General features: G+C 44.2%; 1 protein-coding gene across 1 annotated transcript in view; it reads right to left on the bottom strand.

Annotated features, from left to right (window-relative positions):
* Positions 1–26270, bottom strand: part of SLIT1 (slit guidance ligand 1) — an 842620-nt gene that overhangs the window by 251240 nt on the left and 565110 nt on the right. Inside the window, exons 13-14 of the mRNA XM_086922632.1 lie at positions 19381–19524; positions 15605–15768 (exon numbers count right to left, since the gene is read on the bottom strand). Of these exons, the coding sequence (XP_086778758.1) occupies positions 15605–15768; positions 19381–19524 (308 nt within the window). The remainder of the gene's footprint in view (positions 1–15604; positions 15769–19380; positions 19525–26270) is intronic.

The following is a 26270-nucleotide window of genomic DNA, read 5'->3' as shown; positions in this document are numbered from 1 at the left end:
GACTTTTCATCCAAGCCCAGCTGGTTGTGGAAAGAGTTTGAATGTCAGGGGGTGTCAGGAGTATGTAACTCAGGGGCATAAAGGTAGCGTGGTCAATTTCAGGTTTATAGTATGGGATGCGAGCATCTGCATGCTATCAATAGTGAGCGAAATGGCATTGCAGGATAAATAGTACAATTGAAAGTGCAGAACACCAAATCACCCAAGCAGCGAACATGGTTTGTCTGCCGGAGTGGCGACAGTGGAGTCCAATTGGGGGGGTCTAGGAGCGTGTTAAAGTCACCACCCAGTATGATGTGGTCAGAATCTTTACACCCTATCAGGGAATGGAGTGTTTGAAAGAAGTTGGTGTGTCAATATTCAGGCATACTTGTTGACCAATAGCACCCTCGGGTGCATATGAGCTCTAGCTACAGAAGTATCTGTGCTGTTTTCATGCAAACGCAAAGGTATGTGAATTACCAGGAGGGAGGTGTGTCTCCTGCAGGAGGGCTATCTGTGTGCGATGTCATGTTAGGTATTGCAGTACTTGCTTTCCCTTGCAAGGATTAATAAGGCCTCTAATGTTCCTGGATAGGAATGAGAAGTCCACTATCGACCTCCCATTGTCACGTGTCCCCACTATCAAAGAGAATACTCAGATTATGACAACATCAATACATGCAGTGTCCTCTAGTACTGAAAGATACGAACTTACTTAACCAAACATCCAACCAACAACCATCCTAACCCACACCCCTCCCAAACTGGGCAACAAGAAGACCAGCAAATCCCATAATAAGTACCCCAAAAAAATAAAACCTTGCAGAGTCACCAGGGTGGTGTAATCTTTGGGGGTAGCAATGCTGCAGTGAACGGGCCCCCACATGTAGGATGACAGAACGAAGTTGACTGATGTAGAGATGGGGTGAACATCATCACGGATGGGGTGAAATCCTAGGCAGGACAGCCTGAGCAGAAGTGGGGCCTCTCATACAATCTGGAGGTATGTCAACTCTGGGGCCCAAACTGGAAGAAATAAGCACATCTGGCTCTAATTCTGAGGGAAACACTTGCTGCAGCTTTGAGATCAGGTGGGGAGCGCTCAGGTGTGTTGCGTCTTAGAGGAGAACGTTCCTTGGCATATTGTTTACAGAAGTTCATGGCCTCTGCAGGAGTATTGAAAAGACGTGTCTTACCATTGACATCCATTTGAAGGCAGGCAGGGTAGAGCATGTCATAGTGCAATCCCAGTTGCTGCAAGTCTGATTTTGTCTCTATAAATTTACAGTGTGTCTCCTGAACCACCAGTGTGAAATCTGGGAAAAGGGAGATCGCATGTCCCTGGTATTGAAGTGGGCCCTATTCGCATGCCAGTTGCAGGGCCGCTTCAAGGTCTCGGAAGTTTGGAAGCCTGGCTATTATCAGCTGAGGTGTTGTACCAGGAGATGGATGAGGGCCAAGGCATCTGTGGGCCCTTTCAACAACAACGGTGGGTGTAAAGTTCTGGCAGTCAAAAAGTAGGCATTCTACGAACAGATCTAAGAGTTGAGCATCAGTGGATTTCGCCGCCCCCACTCTGCGGACATTGTTGCGTCGTTTGCATGCCTCCAAATCTTCATTCTTGATGGCCACAGTTTTTAGGCGCATCTCAAGTTTCTCCAGCCTCTTGGCCATCAAGGTGGCCCCATCCTCCAGGCCTGATATGCGCTCCTCTGCGCTTTCCATTTGAGTGTTCTGGTGATCAAGGCGCCTCCCCATACGATCAAGGCAGCCAGTGAGGTTGTTGAATCTGGCATCTGTGGTGCAGAAACTGGCCTGGAGCTCCATCATGATGGTAACCTCGCCTGACAGCTGTCCGGCGCCATGACCCACAGCTACGGCCACCTCCATATCTGATACTGGTGCGTACATAGTTTTAGACTTTTCAAACAGTAATTTGCACTGTTTGGGGTCTCCATGCTCCATGTCTGTGGGGGGCCCGCTGAAGGGGAGCCTGAGGCCACATGTGCAGGCGAGCGCAGGTGGGGGTGCCAATGTGGCCCGAAAGGGATCACTTGGTAGGTCATGTGCCCGGGTTGGGTTGTGCAGCAGGTGGTCCAGGGATGGCAGCCACAGAGAAAAAGCACCTCAGCCAGGTCGCTGGAAGACGACTGGGGCCAGTACACCTGTGGACTACCAGGCCCAATACGGCCCTGTGGCAATCAGGAGCAAGCCAAGAGATGCTAGCGCAGCCAGTACAGCCCCAGCAGGGATTTCAGGCTGACACGTCCCAAGAGTAGGCCCATGAGCTTTAGTGGAGGAAGTTGCTGTGCAACTGTAGATGCCAATGACAGAGGCCCCGGCGCAGAACATGCCAATCAATTGGAAGGTGCAGCTGAAGATGAGCATGAAAGGCATATGAGATGGGCCGCAGGCCAATGCACCGGGGTCGCCTCCGCCAGGCACGCAGCAGGTGTTGAATTGTGCAACCAGTGTCTTCAGCTGGGCAGGGAAGTGGGGAGCAGGCTGCATGTCCAGGCCTCTCGACAGCACACGCAGCGCCTATAGCACCTTCAGGTTCACTCTGCATGGTGGTGGGTCCCCAAAATGGCAGTGCAAGCTCACTGTGCCCAGCACGCGTGGGATACTGCACATCCCAGGCAGCCCGGTGAGGCCCGCCAGCCTTGTATCCCAGGTTTACCCACTGCCTAGGGCCTCCGAGATGTAGCCAGGTCACAGGGAGCAGAGTTCAAGGGAGCATCGCAGTGGCACCCAGCGGCATCAGGTCTGCCGCCTACCGGTCTAGTGATGTTGGAGACCTATGAGGAGTGGCAGGGCCGCCAAGGGGGCAGATGAGGTCAGGTGCTGCAGAGGGGTCCCAGCACCCAAATATTACTGCACATCTGACTAGCATCGTTGGGGAATCGATGAAGGGCACCGCAGTTCGCCAGGGATCAGGTTTGAGGCCCATCTCTTCAGAAGAAACCAAGACACAAGATATGACTACCGCACTAGCTTTCCGGTTCTTCTATTCCCAGCTGTATCCAGCATAGCATATGCAAACTGACACTATATAAGCCTACCTGCAAAACACCAGGATTGCAACATTCCCATGGAAACCTTTGATCAGCCCTCCACAATTGACAAGGTCATATCCAGTATATCCTTCCTGAAGGCTGCTATGCCAGATGGCTTCTCCTCGGTCTTTTACAGGCCTTTTTGGCAGGAGCTTGTGCCCATTTTCACTAGACTTTATCACAGATTCACTGAGACAGGCACTCTCACACCTTCATTACTATACCTAATCAGGGGAAGGACCCCTCTTTCTGTCCCTATTAGAGACTCATCTCACTGATAAATGTTAAGGCCAAGATCCTTACTGGGACTTTAGCAAAACTCTATATCCTCTCATGCCTGGCTTGGTGGAGATGAATCAGTCTGAGTTCATAATAGGAAGTACCAAAAGAGTCCTTCATATCATAGAAATGGTTAATAGAACCGGTGCTGTGTGACACATTCGCCACGCAGGACATTGCATCACAGTTCTGCTGCTCCTCAAAACTGCTGCTGCACAATGCATCCTCAAAGTAGGACTTCGCAGCGTAATCTCACCATGAACAGCATCCTCAACAACAATGCAGGACCTTGCGTTGCTGGGCTGCAGCTCGTGATGACTGCAGCTGCACGAAACATCCTCGACATGGGATCTCACAGTGCTCCCCAACCCGGAATTATTTTTTTTTTGCAGTGGGCCTAACTTGGTCCCAGTGTCCAGCCTGCAGCCCACCATAGTCGGGCTGAACTTGTGACTTTGTCCCAGACCAGCGTGACTAGATAACTACAGTTTTTCACTTTTAGCACTAGTTTCACTTAATCTTTAAAATTGCCTATCTCCGGTTGTACTGATTGGATTTTTGTCATTTTGGTCTCAAATATTTTGTTAAAGTTAACTATTTTTCTAAATTAGTGTGGGTTTTATCTTGCATTGTGTTTTCACTTTATTTGTGTTTGAAGTGCTGCATAAATACTTTACACATTGCCTCTACGTTAAGCCTCAGTGCTTTGTGCCAAGGTACCAGAGGGTTAAGCACAAGTTAAATTGGGGCTTGCTTGATTTCACTCTGACAAGAATTTTGGTTGCTGCTTGAGTAGTGTTTCACCCTCTCAACCAGTAACCCAATTTCCTACACTCAGCATACATCTCTCAGATGTGTCTACATTAACAGAGAGTATCCATTTTGATGGGCTGCAGATGGAGTTAATTCTTTTGGACTCTGAATAGCAATCTTGGCAGCGACATCTAAACAGAATTACCCAGCCCTCCAGTTGGTAATTCAAAAGGATTTAACACATGGGACTGTCCGGGTTGGGCCACATTGCAGCAGTTAAAATAATCCTACCAAATAGTTACTCCTATTTCAAATGTTTCCACTTCAACTTCCAGAGCAAACCTTTCAGAGGCTGAAGCAGGCAATTGACCGGTTCATACGGGTGGGGAAATACCTTGTGTGGCCATTCATAGAACAGGTAAACACTCAGATTAAAGAGTACTGGGTATTCCAGACCTGATTATGTACTATCAGGTGGTAAAGCTTCATTACCCGGTCGAATGACAGAGAAGGACATCAGAAAAACACTAATGCTTTATAGATCAGATCACTGGCGGCATCCATACGTGGAAGAACCCTGGCACCCACGAAAGCAGTGCCCAGGAGGTGTCTATACCTCACCGGTAACATGGACCACACTGGCAGTTTGGAACAATGTGGTAATAGGCGGGGAGATGACTACTTTTCCCTCCACTGTTATGCTAATACACAGTACCCCAGAGTTGAAGTGTACACACCAAAGCCAAGATTATGAAATATGGAGGAAAAGGATTGTAAGAACATGAGGGAACTATTCGATAAAAACGCCATCAGAAGTTTTGCACAAATGAAAAGGGAATTCAACACACACAAGCATGAGAGATTGCTTTTCTATCAGCTTCAACACCGTGTAATGCAAGGGTCAGTCAGTCCTATGGTGAGGAGACACTTCATCCAGCTTGAGAAGTGGATGCAGTCTGAGGACAGACATAAGCAGACACTCTCTGAAATATACCAAATGGTCGTACACACAAATGAGATAGATAAACCACCTTATCAGGGTAGGTGGGGTATTGAGATGGGATTGAGTTTCACACAGGAGGGGTGAAGGGACATGCACCATAGAGCCAGACTATCAACTTGATGCATGCAGGACGGAGAGATCCTATAGAGCTAGACAGCTTTTTCAGACTTTTTAAATGTCTTCTGTGCTCACAACTGTAGAAAAAGTGGTGCAACTGGCCCAAACCAGCTACAGGCACCGTGGATGTGCCTATCACCAGGGTCAGAGATGTAGCAATTGGTAAAGTATCTCCATCACTACAACAGCAAGTGCCAGTCCCCGCTTCTGCTAGTGCAGCAGCTGAGTGGGTTCCAGAGAAGGCAGAGAAGCAGCCATGGTGAGGGAGGAATATACACCAGGAAACAGCTATAGAGCGATGGTCATGTGGCTGTGCTGCACCTGTTGCTGAGATTAATGGAGACTGTGGAATTTGAAAATGGTGCAGTATAGATGCAGTATGCGATACATAGCACTTCTATGAACTAGACACTAGAAAGGATGTAAATGAGTGGACAAAAATGGTGGTGAGTTCAGGGGCTGAGGAGGCGGTGAAGGTTGAAGTGCTCCTCTGGATGCATGTGGTGCTTATGCAAAAAAGAAGGAAAGGAAGGAAGGAAGGAAGAGATGAAGAAATGACAAGAAATCTCTCCATTGTGAATTACTATCATTTAAGCAGGAGACAGGTGTTGGGAAACACATACTTGGTTCCCCCTGTTGTTTAACACACTTACTTTCAAAGACAATCAAAGGGATCTGTATATTGGCCACCTGCGGGGAAACTATGTTAGATCTGCATGTCATGAGTTCGAAACTCATCAAGACTAACTCAGCATTCCAACCTTGAATTGAATAAAATATTTGAAGGGAATTACTTTCACTCCCTTGGGAGCATATTGGTGCTGTGTGGGCAAAAGCAGGATTTTGCGTCACCTGGGGATTGAAAGGATGCTGACCGTATCAAATAAGTGCCTGCCACATTTAGTCAGGGGATGAACATATCCAAGTTTTAAGATTTTTCTTAAACAGGGATTCAGAGTCAATAAATCTTATCTGTTTAGGGAGTCGATTCCAAGCCTTTGTTCCTAAGACTCAAAGGATTTCCCGCCTTTGGTGTTACACCTAATCGTAGGGGATTCAAGAAGATTAGCTGAGGAGGATCTCAGGGTGTGGGAGAGGTTATGGGGAGTAAATCTAGAAACTAGATATATGGGACCGATCAATCTGTATGCTCTGAAGGTGAGCAGGAGTATTTTAAATAAAAATTCTCCTGTGTATGGGGTGCAACAAAGCGTACTGAGGGCAGCTGAGGCAAAGGAGCAACGTGGTAGTTTCAGCACAAGCCTAGCGGCTACATGTTAGACTACCTGCAGTTTTTGAAGAGTTTGTTTGGTTATGCCTGCATATAGATTGTTACAATAGTCCAGTCTGAAAGTATTTAGTGCAACGTCAACTGTCTTTCTAGCTGCAAGTGGGAGATAATAAAAAAAAATGAGGGGATTTTATCAAGTTGAAACAAGTGCTTGCCAAAGCAAGAGCGTGTGGCTTAAAGGATAGAGCAGCAGCAAATTTTACCCCTAGATTCTTTACTACGGTGACACTGTTTAGCGGGGAGGGGCGTCCAGAGTCTGGTCACAATGTTATCGGGTCAAAGGCTTTGATGTTACCTAAGAGCACAAACTCGTTATTTTCTGTGTTGCGTTTGAGGTGGTGGATTGCATCCACTGAATTACCTTAGTTAGATAGTGTTTGAAGTTTAACTCTGAGCCTAAGGATGCTTTGTCCATTTCCAGGATAAGCTGTGTCTCATCTACATATGATGAAGTTTTGATGCCAAAATAAGAAATCAACTTAATTAGAGGTGACATATATACATACGATGAACAATTCTGAGCTAAGAGAGGATCCCTTTGGTACCCTTGAGATGATGTTTTTTCTGGTGATAGGAAGGGTCCTAGAACCACCGTTTGACTGCAGTCTAAAAGAAAATATTTTAACCAGGCTAAGGCGAGATGAGTAATACCACAGTTTTTGATGTGTTGCAGAAGGACATCATGTGAAATGGTGTCAAATGAGGCTGCAAGATCTAATAAAATCAATGGAGTATGTTGGTTTCTTGGAAGAATGTCATCAATTGGCTAAGTAACAGTTTTTCAGTGAATTTCCCTAATAATGGTAGTAGGGAAATAGGGCGTAGATTTGAAAGGGTTGCAGGATCTGGGAGATGTTTTTTTGTAGTGGTTTAACCGCTGTGGCTTTCCAGTCGCTTGGAACTGGCACGATGGTCAGAGAGGTATTTACAATTTCATTGAATAATGGATTCACTATAGCCACAATTTTAAGAAGGACGGAAGCATGGAAGGGGTCAAATGGAGAGCCTGATTTACAGGAAAGAATTGCTTGTCGCGATTGTTCTAGGCTAATTCTCTGAAAGACTTGTAATGAAAATTCCGTCTGCAGGGGGGTCTGCCTCTGGCTCCTGTATTGTCAGCATAGTTACACTAAACTCTTGTTGAATGTTCCCAACTTTTTCTTCGGTGAACTCAAAGCTTTGATTACAGAGGAGTTGTGAAGGAGGAATCTTTCTGGCTAATGCTTTTGGTTGTAGGAATAAATTAGCGATTGAGAAAATGGATTTGTGGTCGTTTTGGGCTTCCTTAATCTGCTATGTGAAATATGCCTTCTTAGTTTACTTAATCAGCACATGAAAGATTTTTGGAGTTTGTTTAAATTGAACCAAGTCTTCCTCCTTATATGCTCTTCTCCAACTATGCTCATGATGCCTGCAGAGAAGGTGCTGGTCTGTTAAGGTTTGGGTATACCATGAAGCTCATGATTGGAATATCTGTTTCTTCTTTTTGGAGGTTACCGGCGCTAGTTTGTTAATGATTTGTGTAGTCCTGGTTTTTCACATTTTTATATCAGTTGTTATGTTAAGGTAGGGGTGGTAGCAGAAGCAAGTTTGGTCAGCTTGCGATCCTTTAACAGAGTAGTCCATTTACGTATAGATTGACAGGGCGGAGATGACGGAGGGTGGAGGGACCTGATTATCTGAGTGGGGAAGGTGAGTGGGATGAACATATGGTCAGAACACATCTGCTGGATGGGGGTCCAACTGTGAGATTTAACAGGTTGGAGTAGATACCATCCAGAGTGTGCCCTCCTAGGTGGGCAGGTAGTGTCACCAGCAGGTGGACCCCAGGGGTGTCTAAAGTCTCTGTGAAGTTGAATACTTCTGGGTAGTTACAACAATCAAGATGGAGGTTAAAGTCTCCTAGAATGGTGAAATTCGAGTAGCGAAGGGTTAGAGCTTTTCTTAAAGTTGTTAGGACATTTGAAATCAGTATAACTGCCATAGATAATGAGGGACTAAGCTTGAAACAAAAGCCAAGACTTTCTGCCCCTTTCAGGATATCTGATTCAAAGGTGTTGCATTGGTAGGTGTCCTGAAAAATTATTGGCAATCCACCACCACGTGCTTCGGTTCCCTCTTGCCTATGCATGGTGTAGCACAGAGGAAGCGTAAGAGCAATGGCTGGATTCCACCATTCCTTGAGCCAAATATTCCGTGACAAAGGGAGAGTCTAACTTAAAATCATATATTTCCAGGGGTGTGTTTGGTCATAGAGAGTGCATTGATCATGCAAGCTTTAAATACTTTTGTCTGTGATCCATTAGGGGTAAGGCAAGGGGAATCGGGGGAGGTCCCAAGTATAGATTGCCACGTGCTAGGGGGCTTTTTACTTTTACTGGTAAGAGGCTGATATCACAGTGCTGGAAGGTATCATTTAAAGATCTTAAAAATGCGGATGGCAATGAGGTACCTGTTTGTGGTCGGACAGCATGGATGGCGCTGGTCGCGATCCAGGCTCGGAAGGGTGCAGATGGGCGAGCCTTTGGCATGCCGGTGGCACGCATCCGTTGTGGGGGCCAGTTTAATGCTGGTGCCTAGATAACTACTAGAGCGCTCACCCACGAAAAAAACCTGCTCTAACAGCGCATTGGAAAGAGACAATGTACGGTGTGCAAAGGAGTATATGAGGTAAGGGAACTGGGTTCTTGTAGTTTTTGATAACTGTATGCGATAGGATTAAAAACCCCAGTGCAAGTTCAAATTCAAATTCACTTTACACATTAGAACAATCCCCCTAAATTTAAAAGTAATACAAAGATTAAAAAGGAGCAATGACCAGCAATTCCCTGAAGCAGCGTGTCATTCTGCTCTGTTCTCATGAAGGTCAGTAAATTGAGTTCCTGTAAATGGGGTAACGGTAACACTTTTTATTGACAGAGCTTATAAACTGCAGAAGTGTTTTTTGAAATGCTATATAAAAACGAGTTATTATTATGTGCCGTCACTCAAAATAAAGATGCTTGTACTGTATTGCATTATATTGTAGCACCAATATAGTGTTTCCTACCTATTGTCAGCATCGAAGTGCATTTTCAGAGGGGTAGTAAAATACACCATTAGGGACAGCTTGGTTGGAATATTGATGTCTGTATTGTGAACCTATGTGGCAATGGTGGTTGGTGACGAAAAAATATGGTGGTGGCTAACACTACATACATTAACACACACACACATACATTAACCCCTTAACCACGGCGCAAATTCTCCCGCACTGCGTGACAATTAATGAGCGGGCGGGGCTTCGACGTCCAACGGACATGCACCGCACCAGGGAGGTAGTGCTTGCATCTGCCACTGGCTGACGCAAGCACCAAAGGGGTTAAGAAATACATTAAAACACAAAAAGACATTAAAATAAACATCCAAGAAACAAAAAATCAAAGTTACTTACTTTATCCTGCAGCACGTCCTCGATGCTCTCCAGTCCCTGGCTCCAGATTCCTCTGAGAGCAAAGTGACATCACACAGCCAACTACCATATCCAATCCAGAGGCTGTTCTCATGCTGTAAAGCAGGCTGCCTCTGCACTCCGAAAGGCACTGGAGGCTTGTGCCTGCTCTCTAACCCAGCTGTCTAAGACCGCTGGGTTGGAGAGTTTGAATTACGCATGTCGGTTTGGCCATAGCAAGGTAGCAGGCCAAACTGACATGCGCAATTCAGACTGACAAGGTCACTCATTATTGCTGCCAATCAGCAGCAACAATGCACTGGCTCCGCCCTCCCCTCTTCAGTCAGCAGAAAGCTGGAAAAACAAAATGTTAAAAAAACCTTTTATCATCATTTTATTTTTACAGCTTTCTGCGCAGCAGTGAGTGGGTGTGTGCTTCTTCGCTCCTATGGAGGAACCGCCTTTGCTATGCGGGAAGCATTTTGATGGTTTGCTTGAATGACGGGAGGGGTACTCTTATCTTGTCCTGGGATGTGTTGTTAAGCACTGTAATGGAAGGGGAGGTGTGAGAGATGAATACAGAATTTATGGTTGCAATTAGGCTTGCAGCTTTGGTATCTCCTACTCCCCGTCCCTCATATTTTTAAATCATTTGAAGATTACAATAGATAATTAAAGGCAAAAATTAAGTACATATATATATCCCTTGATGGTTTGCATTATATTCAACATCTATTAAATTGTGACTATGGGATATCTAGAGATTGATCACAATATATTAAAGAGGCCATCCAGTGAACAGAAAAACAGGTCCCTTTAACCAGTCCATTTAACTAATAATCAGTAGGCGTTTAGAATGATGTTGTATTTTAAAATGATGTCTCTGAAACATATTGAGACATCATTTACCGCATGGCGCCTTTAAGTGAGTACCATTGAGTTGGATAACAATAAAGATCTGTTATTCAGCACCAAGATGCCCTTGGGTGAACGTGCGCTTTACAAATACACATGCTATGTTATGTTAAGTATGATACCTACAGGCATGGACTATTAGAGTCCTCCAGGGCCAGATATGTGTGACAGATCTCTTCTACCAATGACTGCCTGTCTCTTCTGGAAACTAGGTAGTTCGCTGAGGCCAACTGCTATATGGTTTAAAAAATGTATTTTCACTAAGCAGCTGGAGCCATTACACTGCATTTTACATCACAATATGGTCAATCAATTTTAAACTAAATTCACAAAAGAAATGAATGCACGAGTAAAGGGGATGAGCCACCATAAACCCATAGTAGGGTAGTAAGTTTATGAGAACAAAAATTGTGTTACTCAGAACTCCAAAGGAAAGTCACCAAATCCGTCAAATTTTGAATTTAGATACACTTGAAAAATAAAGTACTTATCCATGTTTCAATGGAACATAATAGAGGAGTCCCATGTGTGGTTATAGTTCATTTCTTTCTTATTCATCTTCTAAAATTATTTTTTGATTGCAGCCATAGCCAATGCATTTTATTCTCCCTAGGACTTTTTCAGGGCTGAATTAGGTCCATATATTGACATCAGCTATGTTATTTAGTCTTCCAATACTTGAGAAACTGAATAATTGTGATCAAGGACAGTTCGTAAATCCAACCTCATTTCTGTGTCAGTGTTAGAAACGGGATCTCTAGCTGGCAGAGGTATACACCTTTGTCCAAGTAGAGACCAAGATCCTAGTCAGGGTAAGTCACAACACAACACAAATTATTCTGCGCTCACCCTCAGTAGCTTGGCATTGAGCAGTCAGGCTTAACCTAACAGGTAATGTGTAAAGTATTTTTGCAATGGCTCATACCACAACACAATGAATCACCACCTTAAGACTCCACATCGTGATAGAAAAACAAACTCTGAGTTTATATAAATGAAACAAGAACAAAGGCGATAAGAATCTTTTCGGCATGAAGTATGAAGTTGTGTGGATTCAAAAAGTGAGAAGCGCGCTTGGAAGCTGCAAACGTTCAAAGAGTTATTGGGTCGCACTAGACCAGGAAATGTCACGAGTTCAGGCGGACTGCAAGGGAGTGCGGGCCAGCAGCAGTGACCTCTTTGGATCTGCTGAACAAAAGTACCTTGACTTGGATGCTGTCATTGTTATGAGGCTGCGTAGATCTTGCTGTGTGGACGAGATGAGTAGGGGACTCCCACGTAGCTACACCGAGGCGCTGAGTCCACTACACGTAACAGAGAGAGTGCGCAGTTTCCGACCCACATTGTGCCAGAGCTATGACTAATCCGATGTGGATTCGTGTATTCAGGAGTTTAAGCTCCTTATAGCCTCACTACCAAGGGTTCAGCACAGGGATGACATCACTTGGCAGAGCAGAAACTCAATGTATAGAGTCCAGGCACAGTTGCGTGGTTCAGGTTTTTGATATCCCGAGACTTGGGAACGGGGGCAATCCAGCAAGTCCTTGGAGTTACTCTGGTTTGAAGTAATGTGATCCAACCCTTCTCACCAAGTCAGTAGAACAGCAGGCATAAGGGCAGCTCAGCACAGTAGGAGCACAGCAAGGCAGAGTTTAGCAAAGCAGCAGTCTTTATGGCAGCTATGACGGCTCTTCTTCCTGGTGGAGTGGTCACAGGTCGAGAAGTGTACTGGTTTGTTATTGCCAGATGTCCAGTACTTATATCCAATGGTGCCTCTGAAGTGGGGAAGACTTAAAGAAAGCTTTGAAGCACACAGAGGTTCCCTCCTTCCTCACCTGGCTCCTGACACACTACAGGGGGTAATCAATCCTTCGGGTGGGGACAGGACACAGTCCTTCAGGTGTAAGTGCCAGCTCCTCCCTGCCATCCTTTTTGGGATGGGCCATCTGTATGCAGATGGCCAAGCATGCACATCTTCTTTTTCTTGGTGTGTGGTGGTCTGGCAGGAATGCTGGAAGCTAGCTATCACCCACCCCAGACATGTATTTCAGAGATAGGCAGCAGGCATCAAATGACTAAGTGCATAAATGTCAACTTTCTAAAAGTGCTGATTAAAAAAAATGTGGTGATGAGAAAACGAGAGAAAAGTCGGGCCGAAGTGTTGAAGAAACAAAGTATTGTTCAGATGGAGGCATACAATGCGGTGATTCTTAACTATTGTGAGGAGAGGCGGTATGGTAAAACAATTGGATGAAGCCAGGTAGATTCAGTCACGCATTGGGCAGATATTCGTGTTCTATGATATTCGGTTCTTGGAAAGCCGCACCACCCCCACAGTCGAGGGCCTCCCCAGTTTGTTTCCCCCACCATCAGACAGCAGCATGCCTGATGGATTAAAATTTCGACCATCAGATCATACCAATGTGTATATAATTCAGAAGCCCTGATGAGAGCCCCTGGAGGTTCCCTGGGGCTTGAAACGCGTTGGCATTTGCAATAATAGGCATTAAGACCAATACTGACAGGGTGCTGTATACTGAGGAACAATGAGTGAAGTTTTGTTCCCAGTTTTGTTGATAGGTCTTAGACAGAATTAATTTGTATCTATCAGTTGTAAATGATACATTGGTTGATGAAATATATTGATGTTTTGTTGCATTGTGATAAATGTATGTAATGTTTATTGTGATAAATGTTGTAAAGATATGTAAATGTTTGTAAATATAGGAATCACTTGATATGTGTTTGTTTGGAAGAACTAGAAGTCTGTTTTGTCTACGTTCTCCCTAATGTATATATAAATAAATAAAATTTTAAAAAAGCTATTTAAGAAAAAAGGTTAAATAAATTACCTAGTCATATGAAGCAACTCATTGATATTATGCCAGTAAGGAAATTGCATAAATTATTTAGAACATCAGGTTCCCTCTTTTTTTGAACTTTTTAAAAGTGGCATTTGCTAAACTGAAATCTGAAAGTCAACATCACCATAAGTTGTCATTTTAGATTATGAGTTCAGTGACATTAAACTTTAAATGTCTATTTCTCCCCATTCAAGACTTATGCTTAAAACGGGGTAATAAGGTCAACTCAATGCTTGCCCATGGAAGAGATAGGCCTCACAGTAGTGAAAAATGACTTTGGGAGATTTTCACTACAAGGACATGTAAAACCAAACAGTCCATGCCCTGTCCCGTATATACATGGACAACTGCCCTGCGGGTTGACAGGGCCTACCTTAGGGGTGATTTACATGTAGGAAGAGACAAGGGTTATGCCTGACAAGAGGGTTACCTTACCAGGTCAATATGGCAGTCTAAAATTATACGAACAGGTTCTGCATCTGCAGGACCGAGTCATTAGTAGAGGGCTATATGGTGGGTGGTATAATAAGTGCTTCAGTCCATTAGCAGCATTGAAGTTACGGACCCTGGGTACATGTTATGCACAGTACAAGGGTCTTATACATAAATCAAATATGTCAATTGGGAATAAACCAATTTGACTATGTTTAGAGTAGAGAGCACAAGCGCTTTAGCACTGGTTAGCAGTGGTAGAGTGTGCAGAGTCCTAAAACCAGCAAAAACAAGTTCAGAAAAATAGAAGGAGGCAAGCAAAAAAAACTGTGGAAGGCCACCATAAGGCTGTTAGGTCTAACAGTCAGTAACCAATCTTTAAAAGAATGTCATTAGTCTATTGTGTTAGCGTTTCCAGGTCACTTGTCAACAAATCCCTGCTAGCACGATGGACTAATGACTAATAAGATAGTCAATGTCAGTATATGGAACTAATTCAGCCCTGAAGAAGTCCCACTGGGTTGGGGTAAGAAACAGAAACTATTTGATCACACTTAAAGGCCAAGGGGTGATAGTAACTCCAACTACCCTGTTTTCCCCAGTTTTCAACCCTGTCAGATGGACCTGTGAATTAAAACTGATCTGGGCACCTCCTAGGCAATTTTATACATTCCATTATATAGATCCCACACCCTTTTCCCTTGAAAAGTGCTTCCTTGTAAGGAAAGAGTACACACCATGCCCGACCCTCGGAAATTCAGGGAGAATTTGGTGAAGAAGCATATTACTGGACAACATTAAGGAAGTAAAAGTTTATTTTAAGAATAATGTCTTTCCCCTATATACAGTGGGAGTGAGATGACTCGAGGTTGACTCGCTCTTGATTGTGATACTGTATACAAGAAGGGTGAGTCACACCCTCTGTTTCCCTATTCCTTCACTTTCTTGATTTTTATAAAGGGCAAGAACCACCACTTCCTGTGAGGGCATCAGAATCACATGTCATATAATGATTCTGTGATGTCACTGTGAGTAAAAGGGTATGTGATGTCAAGTTCGCTATCCCTGGCATTTTAATTAATTAACATCAATCTAAGGCAGGTTAAATACAGTGTGGGGAAGTAAGAACCAAACCCACTTTACAGTTCCTCCAGTATTTGAAAGTAGAGATGCAGAAGGAGCAACCCTCAAAATTTACAAGTACCGAGTTCAAGGCATGATAGATATCATGATCTTTCAGCAAAAAGGTGGCCTCAGACCCCTAATGGACTTGTATTTGGAAATGTTGTATGTAGTGTGTTAATCCAGAACTGTCCAAAGCATGCATACTGTACACACCGTATGCTGAGAACCAGGATGTAACCAGTCAGCTGGCCGCCATGACTGCAGCTAATCTAGAATAAATCAGTCATCTTGAAAAGGTGTAAAGCCTTTCAAAGAAATCTATGTTTAGTCATAAAAACTAACAAAACATAATCTTACCTGAGCATCGGAATTTTTTGCTTTTAATCTGCCCAATGCGTTTGTTTGCGAGGCGACGTGGACTAGCACACCTTGCGCCACTTGTTTCAATAGGGTTGGTGCGTAAGAAATCCGCCAGCCACTTCAGGTTACAGTCACAGATAAAGGGATTTTGAGCCAAATGGCTTTAAAAACAAAAAAGAAATATAAAACAATGTATACATTTGCTGTGATTTTTTGAAAGGGTGTGTATGTACATTGCGATTTATAATACAAACAACAATTATATGGGTCTACATATTAAAAATGTTTTACGTTTCCCACCAAGAAGGAATTGTGTTAAAAGTTATTTTATGCAACATACAAATAGGATTACTCTGAACTGTTTTCAAAGATTTACACCATGTATTCCAAGATCCTAGCAAGTATCAAGGGGCCATTGTTTGAAAGAAAAGGATTCTACCTTTCAACAGCACAGGTACCAAATAGATAGTGACATCTTGTACTCTACAACTAAATCTCATTTATGAGGTTCAATATTGTGCTGCAGGATGACATTTCATGGAAGATATATGGAGATTTATGAAGCACTTTTGTGGTTGCAACCCCTTCAATTGTCATAATCACAGGGTTTGCAACTGCAAATGTACAAGTTGCATTGTATTAAAGCTACTTAGCAAGTGAAAAAGGTCTTTCTGACTTCACAGGTGCCTTTGTGGCTCATTCCAAATGGAAAAGAGAAGGGTGGTTGATGCTCATCCTCAATGTCTTGTGACCGCAATTGTGGTTGCAAACCATTGAGAGGTTATAGACACCCAGTGGCGTAGCAAGGGGGCGGTCTCCCATCCCAACTCGGTCTTACCTGTGGCTGTCACGGGCGGCAGTGGCAGGTATCAGCAGGACCCCCGCTCTTCCATTTGCCTGCCGCGGGCGGCAAACACAGGGGCCGCCACAGGTGGCATAGGGCCTAGCTACGCCCCTGTAGGCACGCACCTTATGAGTGGTAGTCAGGTGCCTGGTGGTTAAGTGGGAGGGCAGTGGTCCTATAGAGCCGTTAATGCTATGCTCGATGTCATTCCCTGCTCTATTTTTTTAAAGCAACCTTTGTCCTTTTCTGGGATGGGGGCTGTTTAGCTTTTTAAAAAGCAGGTCATGCAAGGGCGTAATTTAGGTTAGGTGGCCCACCTGACCTATATCCCTGCTTTCACAACTGGTCAAGAAATGTCTTCTGCCTCAGACATAATTAATGAGGCAGGAGGTTTGACAACCTCATATGTGTCTGCATTTTGCAATGCGATTGTCTAGTAAATCGGTTATATTGCAAATTATAAGGCAGGTCGCAAACCTGTAGCTTTAGAATGAAATACTGTCTGGTTTGCGACCTGGCATTTATACAGCAAGCCCTTAGTCTTTAAACTTCCTACTCAGGCTGTCTTGTAGGTTCCTCACATAATAATAGGTGTGCGACCACTCAAAAACATATTACAAACTTTAATCAAACTTTATGAAATGTATGCAGTGTTTTAAACAATTTAAACAAAAATAGGTTTAGCGGATGTAAAAAAAATGCACATTGACTTTTTAGAGATTTTTTTCAGCAACGTAAATCACATATTGTGAGGCATGTTTTCGCTTATTCTACTGAAAAAAACCTTCAAATTTACTTTGTGCAAAAGAATGTTTTTAGAAAAAGGCTTTTGGTAGACAATTACTCCAAGAGAGTGAGTGAACAAACAGAACCATAATATTCCAATTGCAAGAAATGCAGTTATGAATTTGTTCTATATCCCGGAATTAAGATTTCAGTCAGCCCAAGTTGTTATGCTGCTCCTCCCTTTCCAACCATCACTAGGTAAGTTGTTCACCTGGGTACCTCTGCCCCAGGAAATCCAGATCACCTGCAGAGACCCTCAAGATTCCATACTGTGCGCTGTCATTTTCCACCTCTACGACGAGCTCTTTGGGGCTCTTCTCACCAATAACAGCATCAAAATTCACCAGTATGCTGAAGATACACAGCTCTGCTTACAAAGTCTCCTCCTCTCCAAACATCTGACACACCAAACACTTTCGGCACCACATTCAACCATGGATGTTCAGAACCTATTTGAGGCTGAACCACAGTAAGGCAGTATTCATGCTAATTGCCAAGAACAACAAGCAAGTTCTAGTTCAAACCTGATGACCTGAAATTTGATGGGTTCTACCCCAACTTCACCCAATGCCAAGTCGCTTTGTTTCATCCTGGACACCAACGTCACCCTCAATGTAACCAATGGCAAGAAAATAAACAAGACCTGGCGCCAGCTCTCCTACTGAAGAAAGTGAAATAGTTCCTCTTAGAAGGGGACTTCAGAACTTCTGTTTAAGCCCTCGTACTCACACATCTAGGCATCCCATACATGCAGAACAACTCATCCAGGTGTGAGAATTATGATCATATCAACCCCATCCTGATAGAACTCCATTGATGCCCCACCATCTTTGGGCTCTATGCACACCTGCAGCCAGGATACAATCAGACTGGAGAGTGAAAACAACAAGGTTACAGCCCTTCTCCGTCAATGCACTGGAATAAACTCCCTGTATAAACCAGGAGCGCTCCAACCCCACTCCAATTCCGGAAAGAGTAAATGAGAAATCTCTTTAAAGAGCAGTACATCATAACAAAGTACCAGTCCACAAACCATCTGGCTCTCAAACCACGGGTTGACTGTAGCCTTTTCCTTGAACCTGTACAGAATTCTGCTTTCTTGGCTAGGTTCATAATATAGAAATACTGCCCACATACATTTATACATGTACACATGAACTAGCCCATCAGGTTTCAGACTGAGGCAATCAATGTGGTATAATAGGTATGCTCAGTGACCACCAGATGTTGATGGCATGTACCATTTGCCCACACTGGCTGCATTACATTCCTCAATACTTTCTATGAACTGTTTTGACTTGATGTCAAATACCATACATCCGTTATGATTTCGTTATCAAGGAACTACTTTATGTCCACAGACATTTTCCCCGACACATCTGGCAAAAATCTAAGTTTGCCTTATGTTCAATTTCTGAGAATTTCTATCTTGATTGTACAGTGCTCTGAAAACCCATTTCAGGGGAGGTTTGTGCTACATAAGACAATAAATAAATAAATAAACAAGTTTCAGTAATTGCAGGGCTTGCAGAACTGTGTAAGAACAAGATGCGCCTCTGTGAACTGCCTCATTAAAATATCCGTGGAGCTGAACTCTGTAAAATGTTCCCAGAAGTTCTCGCAGAACATACTTAGCGCATAAACCATTTACTGGAAACCAGATGTTGTTATTCTTATGGTCTTGCCCAATCAAGATTTGAATCTGCTTTGAACTTTTTAAAAGCTTTCTGACAACAGAGCAAGCACTGTGAAGCACAACGTTTTATTTGATAGCAGGGCTAAGGAAGCAGCACTTTGGGATGTTAAAACTGACCCTAAAATAGTCACATTACCAGTATGCTAAAGAAAGAACTGTAACATACAGTAGATATGTTTACAGCATATAAACCAAGTACATGTGGCGCATTCCATGCCCATGTCCCTTGAAAGGACCTGCGTCTGCCAGTCTATATATCCCAATAAATCTAATAAATTGGGCACATCTTCCTTACCATATAACTCATCCCAGCTTCTGGACTGGAATAGGAGGATTTGGTGAGTTCGATATGAAATTACACATGCAAACATCGGTAGGGTTCACAGCTCTTTGATATCTCATACTGTTTTATCTGCACTGCCCTCTGGTGCTGAAGTAGGTACTCACAGTGTCTGGATTGCGCGCAGGGAACTAAATATTCCTTTCGCCAGGCTCTGGATCTTGTTGTCATACAAAGAGAGCAGTGACAGGTTCTGCAGGTCCTGGAAGGCATCGGCTCTTATGCAGTTGATTTTGTTGGCATTCAGAAGCCTGCACAATGAGGAAGCAGAGAGAGATGGGTGAATAAAAGGTTGGAAGAGGAAGCATTTTTTTCTATAAAATCATTAAGCATGTGTACTTTACTTCCAGGGTCCCACGTTTAACCCTTTCGATGCTGATGACGAGCTCAGCTCGTCATCACCCACGGGTGTCGTGTGCTGATGACGAGCTGAGCTCGTCATGAATCATGTAAAATATGAATGACCAGCACAGCGCAAAAATCCCAGCAGCAGCCATGTGGTTAAATAGCTGTCGTGCTTGACTGGTCATGGCAGCTGTTTGACGTTATGATGTAATTCTGGGTGTCAATGAAATGAGAGGAGTAAGCAGGGGCGGCTCCTCGTGAGAGGGGTAGAGCGTCGCAGCACTGCCAAATCCCCCCCCCCCCCCGAAAAATAGATGGTTCTTAAGTTAATTTATTACCATTTTATTTTTCATCCACCTGTCTTTAACCGTGTCAGGACGGGGCGGGCCACCATTGCTGAGTGGCAGAAGTGAGCTGTGATTTCAGTTTGGGCTGTTACCCTGTAATGGTAAAGCGATGATAACTGTATGTATAACATTTTATAAAATACTTTGAAATTAAAAAAAATGCACATGTCTTTTTGGACGGCCGTCTTGTGAAGGCCAGGCAGACATGTGCCTTTTATTTATTATTTTATCAGGGTTAGAGCATGTGCAGGCCTTCAGAGACCTCGGGAGTGCTGACGCTCCAATCCTGGCGCTGCTCTGATGCTGGTGAGAGCAGCGTCAGGATTGGTTAGGGGAATTTGCTGGAGACCGAGCAGAACATAAACGGAGTAAGGAGGACGTTGTGCAGCCAGCAAGGTAAGTGGTCATTTCTTTTTATTTACACTTACCACTCACCTTGCATGCATGCACACACCAATCACACATTTGCATCCCCCCACCCCCACTCTGACTACTTGCAAGCTGCTGCTGAGAGTAAGAGAATGAAGGAACCCGGATTTCTAAGGTTGATAGGCTTTATACACATAGACTAGGGTGACCAGGCGTCCCCGTTTTGCCAGGACAGTCCCTGTTTTTAACCAGCTGTCCCAGCAAATTTCAAGAAATTTAGTTCATGTCCCCGTTTTTGTAGAGGGTCGACTGAAAACGGTGGAAGGTGTTTTTTATGTTTTACAAAGCAGGAGTAGTTAGCAGTTGTTTCAAAAAAGAAATGTAATTAACAGGCAAGCTACTGGGCTTAAAAATTGCATTTTATGTATGTTCTTACTACCTGCTCAGTAATTCTCTGCTGAGGAGCGCTCTCATTGCTTGAAGTAAAATTGCAGTCCTTCTTCTATTTTTGTGAAATGTCCCGTTTTTTTACTTTAAAATTCTGGTCACCCTAACATAGAACCCCTGTGTTTACCGCCAGTGATGCATGGATGAACATGTGATTGACAATCACATTACGACCCAATCACACTTTTGATTTTGTCCGGTTGCATCCTGACAAGTAACAGTCAGACTTTAGAGCTCTCATGCACAGATATAAAGTATGTCAGCAGCCAGGCCTCAGCCCGACGTCACTGTGCAGGAGGAACAAGGTTAGGCTAGGCCTGATTAAGAGATGACCATGCGGGGTTTGATTATATGGTATCCGATAAATAACTGAGATTGAGGTGTTCGAATAATGTCATTTATTCTGAGTGTTTGGGAGATACCGCACCGATGTTGGTGCTTACTGCACGAAAATCCACGCCATGATAAATAACGCATGGTTTTCTCCTGCTACACAGCAGCAGGTTTACATTTAACCAAGGGCTTACATTTAACAAACGGGGGAGAGCGGTGAGAGACACTTAACGCTCCCACTAATTAATGGGTGAGGTAAATGCCCCCCAACTCGAAATTCCACCCTTGACTAAAGGGTTGTACAACTCCGACGAACTTTATAATAAGGGCCTAAGAATCATAAAATTGAATTAAAGGAGGGGCGGACACAGCCTGTTACTGCTGAGTGTCTGCCTGGTATATCTCAAATCTCCACATCTGGCTATCTGGGCTGAGTTGAAATTAGTGAACAGCGAAATTAGCATTTCTGAGTCCTCCCCAGTTCGCGCCCTTTAATGCTTGGTTCCACGGGTGTTTAAGACATTTAGCATAGAGTTTAAATTAATGAAAATGTCACCTAACATGCGTACTGTTGTGTACTCTGACTCTCTGCAATAGCCGCTCTCATGCTTTCTTTCACACTATCTACGTCACTCACGCACAAATCTGTGTTTACTAGATCATAGACTGTAATTTGCTAATAATCCGCAATATATCTAGCTCCCTCGGGTTTAGAAGATCTGAAGGTCTGTAGTAGCTGACAAGAGAACGTAAAAGAGAAACTCAAACACATAAATAAACGAATAATACATACGCCAATGCATAAATTAATTCATTGGTTGTATTCTGTAACCTAAGAATCTAAACTGGTGACGTCAGTTGCTTTATTTTGATGCAGTGGGTGATTAGAAAAGCAATTGCTTTCCTAAAATATGTGCAAATCACTACCCAACTTAAAAAAAATCTGCTTATATATTCGCCAGGAAAACACACTAAAGCCAGAGTAATATCTGACTTATACAATTTCACAAAATTGATCGATCGTATAAACCAAGGCACTGAGGCTTGGGGTAATTTCACAGTTTCTTTGCCAATCACCAGTAATCTAATGCCAACCTTAGTGATCGGTGTGCTATTAACATTCATTAATCTTTTGTGTAAAAGAAGAAAGGAGTAGACTGAACATAGAATGAATCAACCCCCACAACATTAGGCACATTTCAAATGCATATATCTTTCTTTTTTTATTACAATATTGGCGGTGCTAGTGAGTCACATACAAAATGGAGTGAAATTACATATGAGTGCTTTTGGCTTGGGAGTGGAACTCAAATGACACGGATAACAAACAATTTAACAGCTTTCGACTTTTGAAGTTGATAAATTGAGGCAGCCTGACAGCCAGTAATACTTGGTGAAATTTCAAACTTGTTGGCTAAAAAAACGCACAGTGTTTATAGCCCTGAGGTAGTGAACGAAGCACAGACCGATGCCCGGCTTAGTCCATAAAAGTGGTTTGGGCGACTCAGCTCTCAAGAAGACTTGTGGAAAATAAAAGATTTAATAAAATCAGCAATATGTGTTTTCAAATCAATTTATATTATCGTTTCAAAATAAGATAAAAATATTATAAAAGCACCGATTATTACAGAAGCATAAGCTTCTTGAAAAAAACATCTTTGTCACTCTTTAAAACTATTTTGTCAGTTTTAGTAAACAAGCTAATTGTGTCGCTTCTGGAAATTCATAACATTTGCAACAAAAAAGATGAGAGTTTGATCTATAAGATAAAGACTCGGGCAACTTATTTATGAGAGGCTTGCACCGCCGGATCGTCACTTTTGCTGATGGTCCAGTGGCACAAACCTTTCACCCATATGTATGAGGCCATGAAAAGCCACTTTGCATGGGGTCATAGATATTAAGGATGGGCGGACAACTCGGTTCCGCCCACGGAAGGTGCAAATTTTACCTGTTCCGCGTTCCGTGAAGTAGGCGGAGCAGGCAAATCCCCGCACACTCCCGGCAGAGCGGAGTTGGCCTCCCACCTGCGCTATTAACAATGTAGTTTATGTTTTTAAAAAAGCGATTTTAAGACAATAAAAACTCCTTACCTTATCTGCGGCATCCCTCTTCCTCCATCGCAACTTCCTCATGAAAATTGCGCATGCACGGGCACCCGCGCAGATTTCATACAGAAATCGCGATGGAGGAAGAGGGACGCCGCAGATAAAGTAAGGAATTTTTATAATCTTAAAATCGCTTTTTTTAAACATAAACTACATTGTTAATAGCACGGGTGGGAGGCGGGTGGCGCGTAGCGGAGCTATGCGGAGATTGTCTTAGTCTCTGTGGGACTCCGCGTAACCCCGCTACGCCCACCCTTAATAGATATGGAGTAAGACAGGGCAGCACAAGACGCTGCGTTGCCTTACTCTGCGCCAGGGAGGCGTTCCATGGGCATTGCTGTGGGCTTTCCCATGCAACACCCATGGGTTTTGATTTACTTAATCACATAAACCTAAGGAAGTGCCAAAACCTCACGCCTCCCTAGAGGCAGCGTAACAAGTAAAAATATTTTTATAGCTCCTTGTTTTTCCCCTTTCCTAATGTGCTGCATTCTGCAGCACAGATAAAAAGGAGAACACCTCTCTGGATTGTTTTTGGGCTGGAAAATGCCCCTTCCTGCACAAACACTATCCTGCATGCAACGCAGACACCCTTGTACCATGGTGCAAGGGTGCCTGTGTTGGCACTAGGCAGCAAATTGAGCTTCAGCGCATGGGGAAAGGACAGTAATGTACCGTATTTCATCAATATTGTGCATTCATGCCCTTTCATATTGTTGTAGGACAGCTTAGCAAGAAGACTTGCGGTGCTGCCCTATGCCAGTTCCCCATAAATGAGGCCCTTGACTTGTGGCCAGCCCTCAGTGGGTTATTTACTCATGATTTGCACTGTTGCTAGCATGACACAAAACAAAGCAAAGAGATTGCAAAGCATTGCATCAATTTACATACCATTATAAAGGCCTGTGAGTGCAGGGCAACTTTGTGCAGCATAAGTGCTTGTGCAGCTTTTAGCAAATCTAAGGCAAAGTTTCTCACTCTGAATAGCAACTTTTCTTTTTCGACAAATGCATTATTTTTGTTAAATGTCAGCATGCCATTCTCTGAATATACACTCTTTTTTAACAAATGCCAACTTTTCGTTTTCAGTAAAACTATTTTCCCCCAAATATTAGTTTGATAAAAATGTGCTAACATTTTTTTTGTTCCTAACCAGCACTGTTTGTTTTAGCAACTACATTACCTCTTTCCTCCAATATCCACTTGTCATTTTCATGCGGTAATTACTACTGTCCACGTGACCGTACACTAATTCAGATTTCCCCTGTGCACTCTCATATAACCATGTACCAAAAGCTTCACATGCCCTGGTTCAGTCTAAAATGTCCATGTACTGCAACATATACCCATGCGATCATCATCATCGTGGCATTTATATAGTACACAATATCCCAGGGGCCTCTTGGCTCTGTTCTTCATGTCAGATGCCAAGATCAGGTGTGCCTCAAGGGCTTGCCGCAAAGGAAGATCACCGAGTGGTTATCTCAGTGATTTCGAGAGGCTGTTGCACAATGCTCTGTTACTTACCGGTAATCTTCATTACTCCGAGTCCCGTTGTCCTCGTCCCACTCCTTACTATGTGGAGATAACCATCTCACAACAAAAAAAAAAGATCGGAAGAATGCTGGGACTCAGACCCCGCCGCTCCCACCGGGAGTACATAAGGGGTACTTACCCAGCATTCCACCTGAATAACCAAGCCCACAACAGGAAGGCCGGCTGTCCAGGAGGAAGGGCAAGGGGTATGAATGGGACGAGGACTACGGGACCTGGAGTAATGAAGATTGCCGGTAAGTAATTGAGCATTACCCCCTGGTCCCTTATGTCCTAGTCCCATTCATTACTATGTGGAGAATACCAAAGCAGAAAAGCCGGCCTCCCCAAACAAAACAGAAGCCAACACAGGAAACCACACCAAGGCAGCAACCGAAGGAAGCAAGAGGCAGAACCGGCGAAACCCGAGGCAGAGCCTCCGACAAGAGGGAGCCCCACCAATCCAGGACGCATCCAACAAAGCAACGGGAGAGCATCCAGATGACCAGTCCGAGCAGGAACAGCCCACAGCCAACCAGAGAAGAGGAAAGCAGGGACACACAAGCCATTCAAGGCAAGAAGAAAACAACAGCGAGGAGGCAACCCAAGGAGAAAGGCCAAGAGCCACTAGGCCAGCAAGCCAGAACCGAACAACAGGAGCCAAACCCAAGCACAGAGAAACCCATGCCAGACGAACTCAGGCCCTGGAAAGAAAAGAAACACCCAGGGGACCAGGGGGCCAGAGAAAAGAGAAGCCCCAACCAAAAACAACCTAAGTCGCCCACGGAAAAAGTTTGAGAAGCCCACCAAGGGCAGGACCAAACCAGAAGAGAAGGAAAGCAAATGACCCAGAGAGCCATAGGACAAATCCCCGGATCAGCACAAAAGAGGATCAAACCCCAGGAGAAAAGGGCCAGCACCAGCCGACAGGCCACCAGCACCCAGCCCGGAAGGCGAGACAGAACCCACGGACAGGGAGATAGGAAAAACCAAGGCACCGGGGAAGGAAGAACAAACTCCAGAAGCCAACCTATCAGGCCCGAGAGACTGGGAACAAAGCACCAAGGGAACCAGTACCCCCCCCCCCCGAAGCCCGAGCAGGAAGAACACACAAGAGCAACCAAGCAGGACAAAAGAGACCGGAAAACCAAGAGGAAAAGGGAACAGGAGGAATCACAGGAACCCCAGAACACAGCTCCAGCAAAACACCACAAAAGCAAACCGGCGGAAACCGGAGCAGTAAGCCAAATCCAGAAGAAGATACACCCGAAAAGGAGTGCACCGGACGGGCAAACGACCCAGAGAACCCAAGACCACAGCAAGGGAACCCCAAGGGATCCAAGCAGAAGGCAGGGGCAAAAAAACACAGAGGCCAGCAAGACCGAGAGCGAACAACCCCTTGAGGACCCGAAGGAGCGGGACAGGCCCAAACACCACAGAATCGAACCCCAACCCACCAGGGGAGAGGAAACACAAAAACACCCCGACCAAAGAAACAACAGAAGCCAGGGCGGA

Source organism: Lissotriton vulgaris, chromosome 5, assembly GCF_964263255.1.
Source record: "Lissotriton vulgaris chromosome 5, aLisVul1.2, whole genome shotgun sequence".
Lineage (NCBI taxonomy): Eukaryota > Metazoa > Chordata > Amphibia > Caudata > Salamandridae > Lissotriton > Lissotriton vulgaris.
This window is presented reverse-complemented; position numbering and strand designations above follow the sequence as displayed.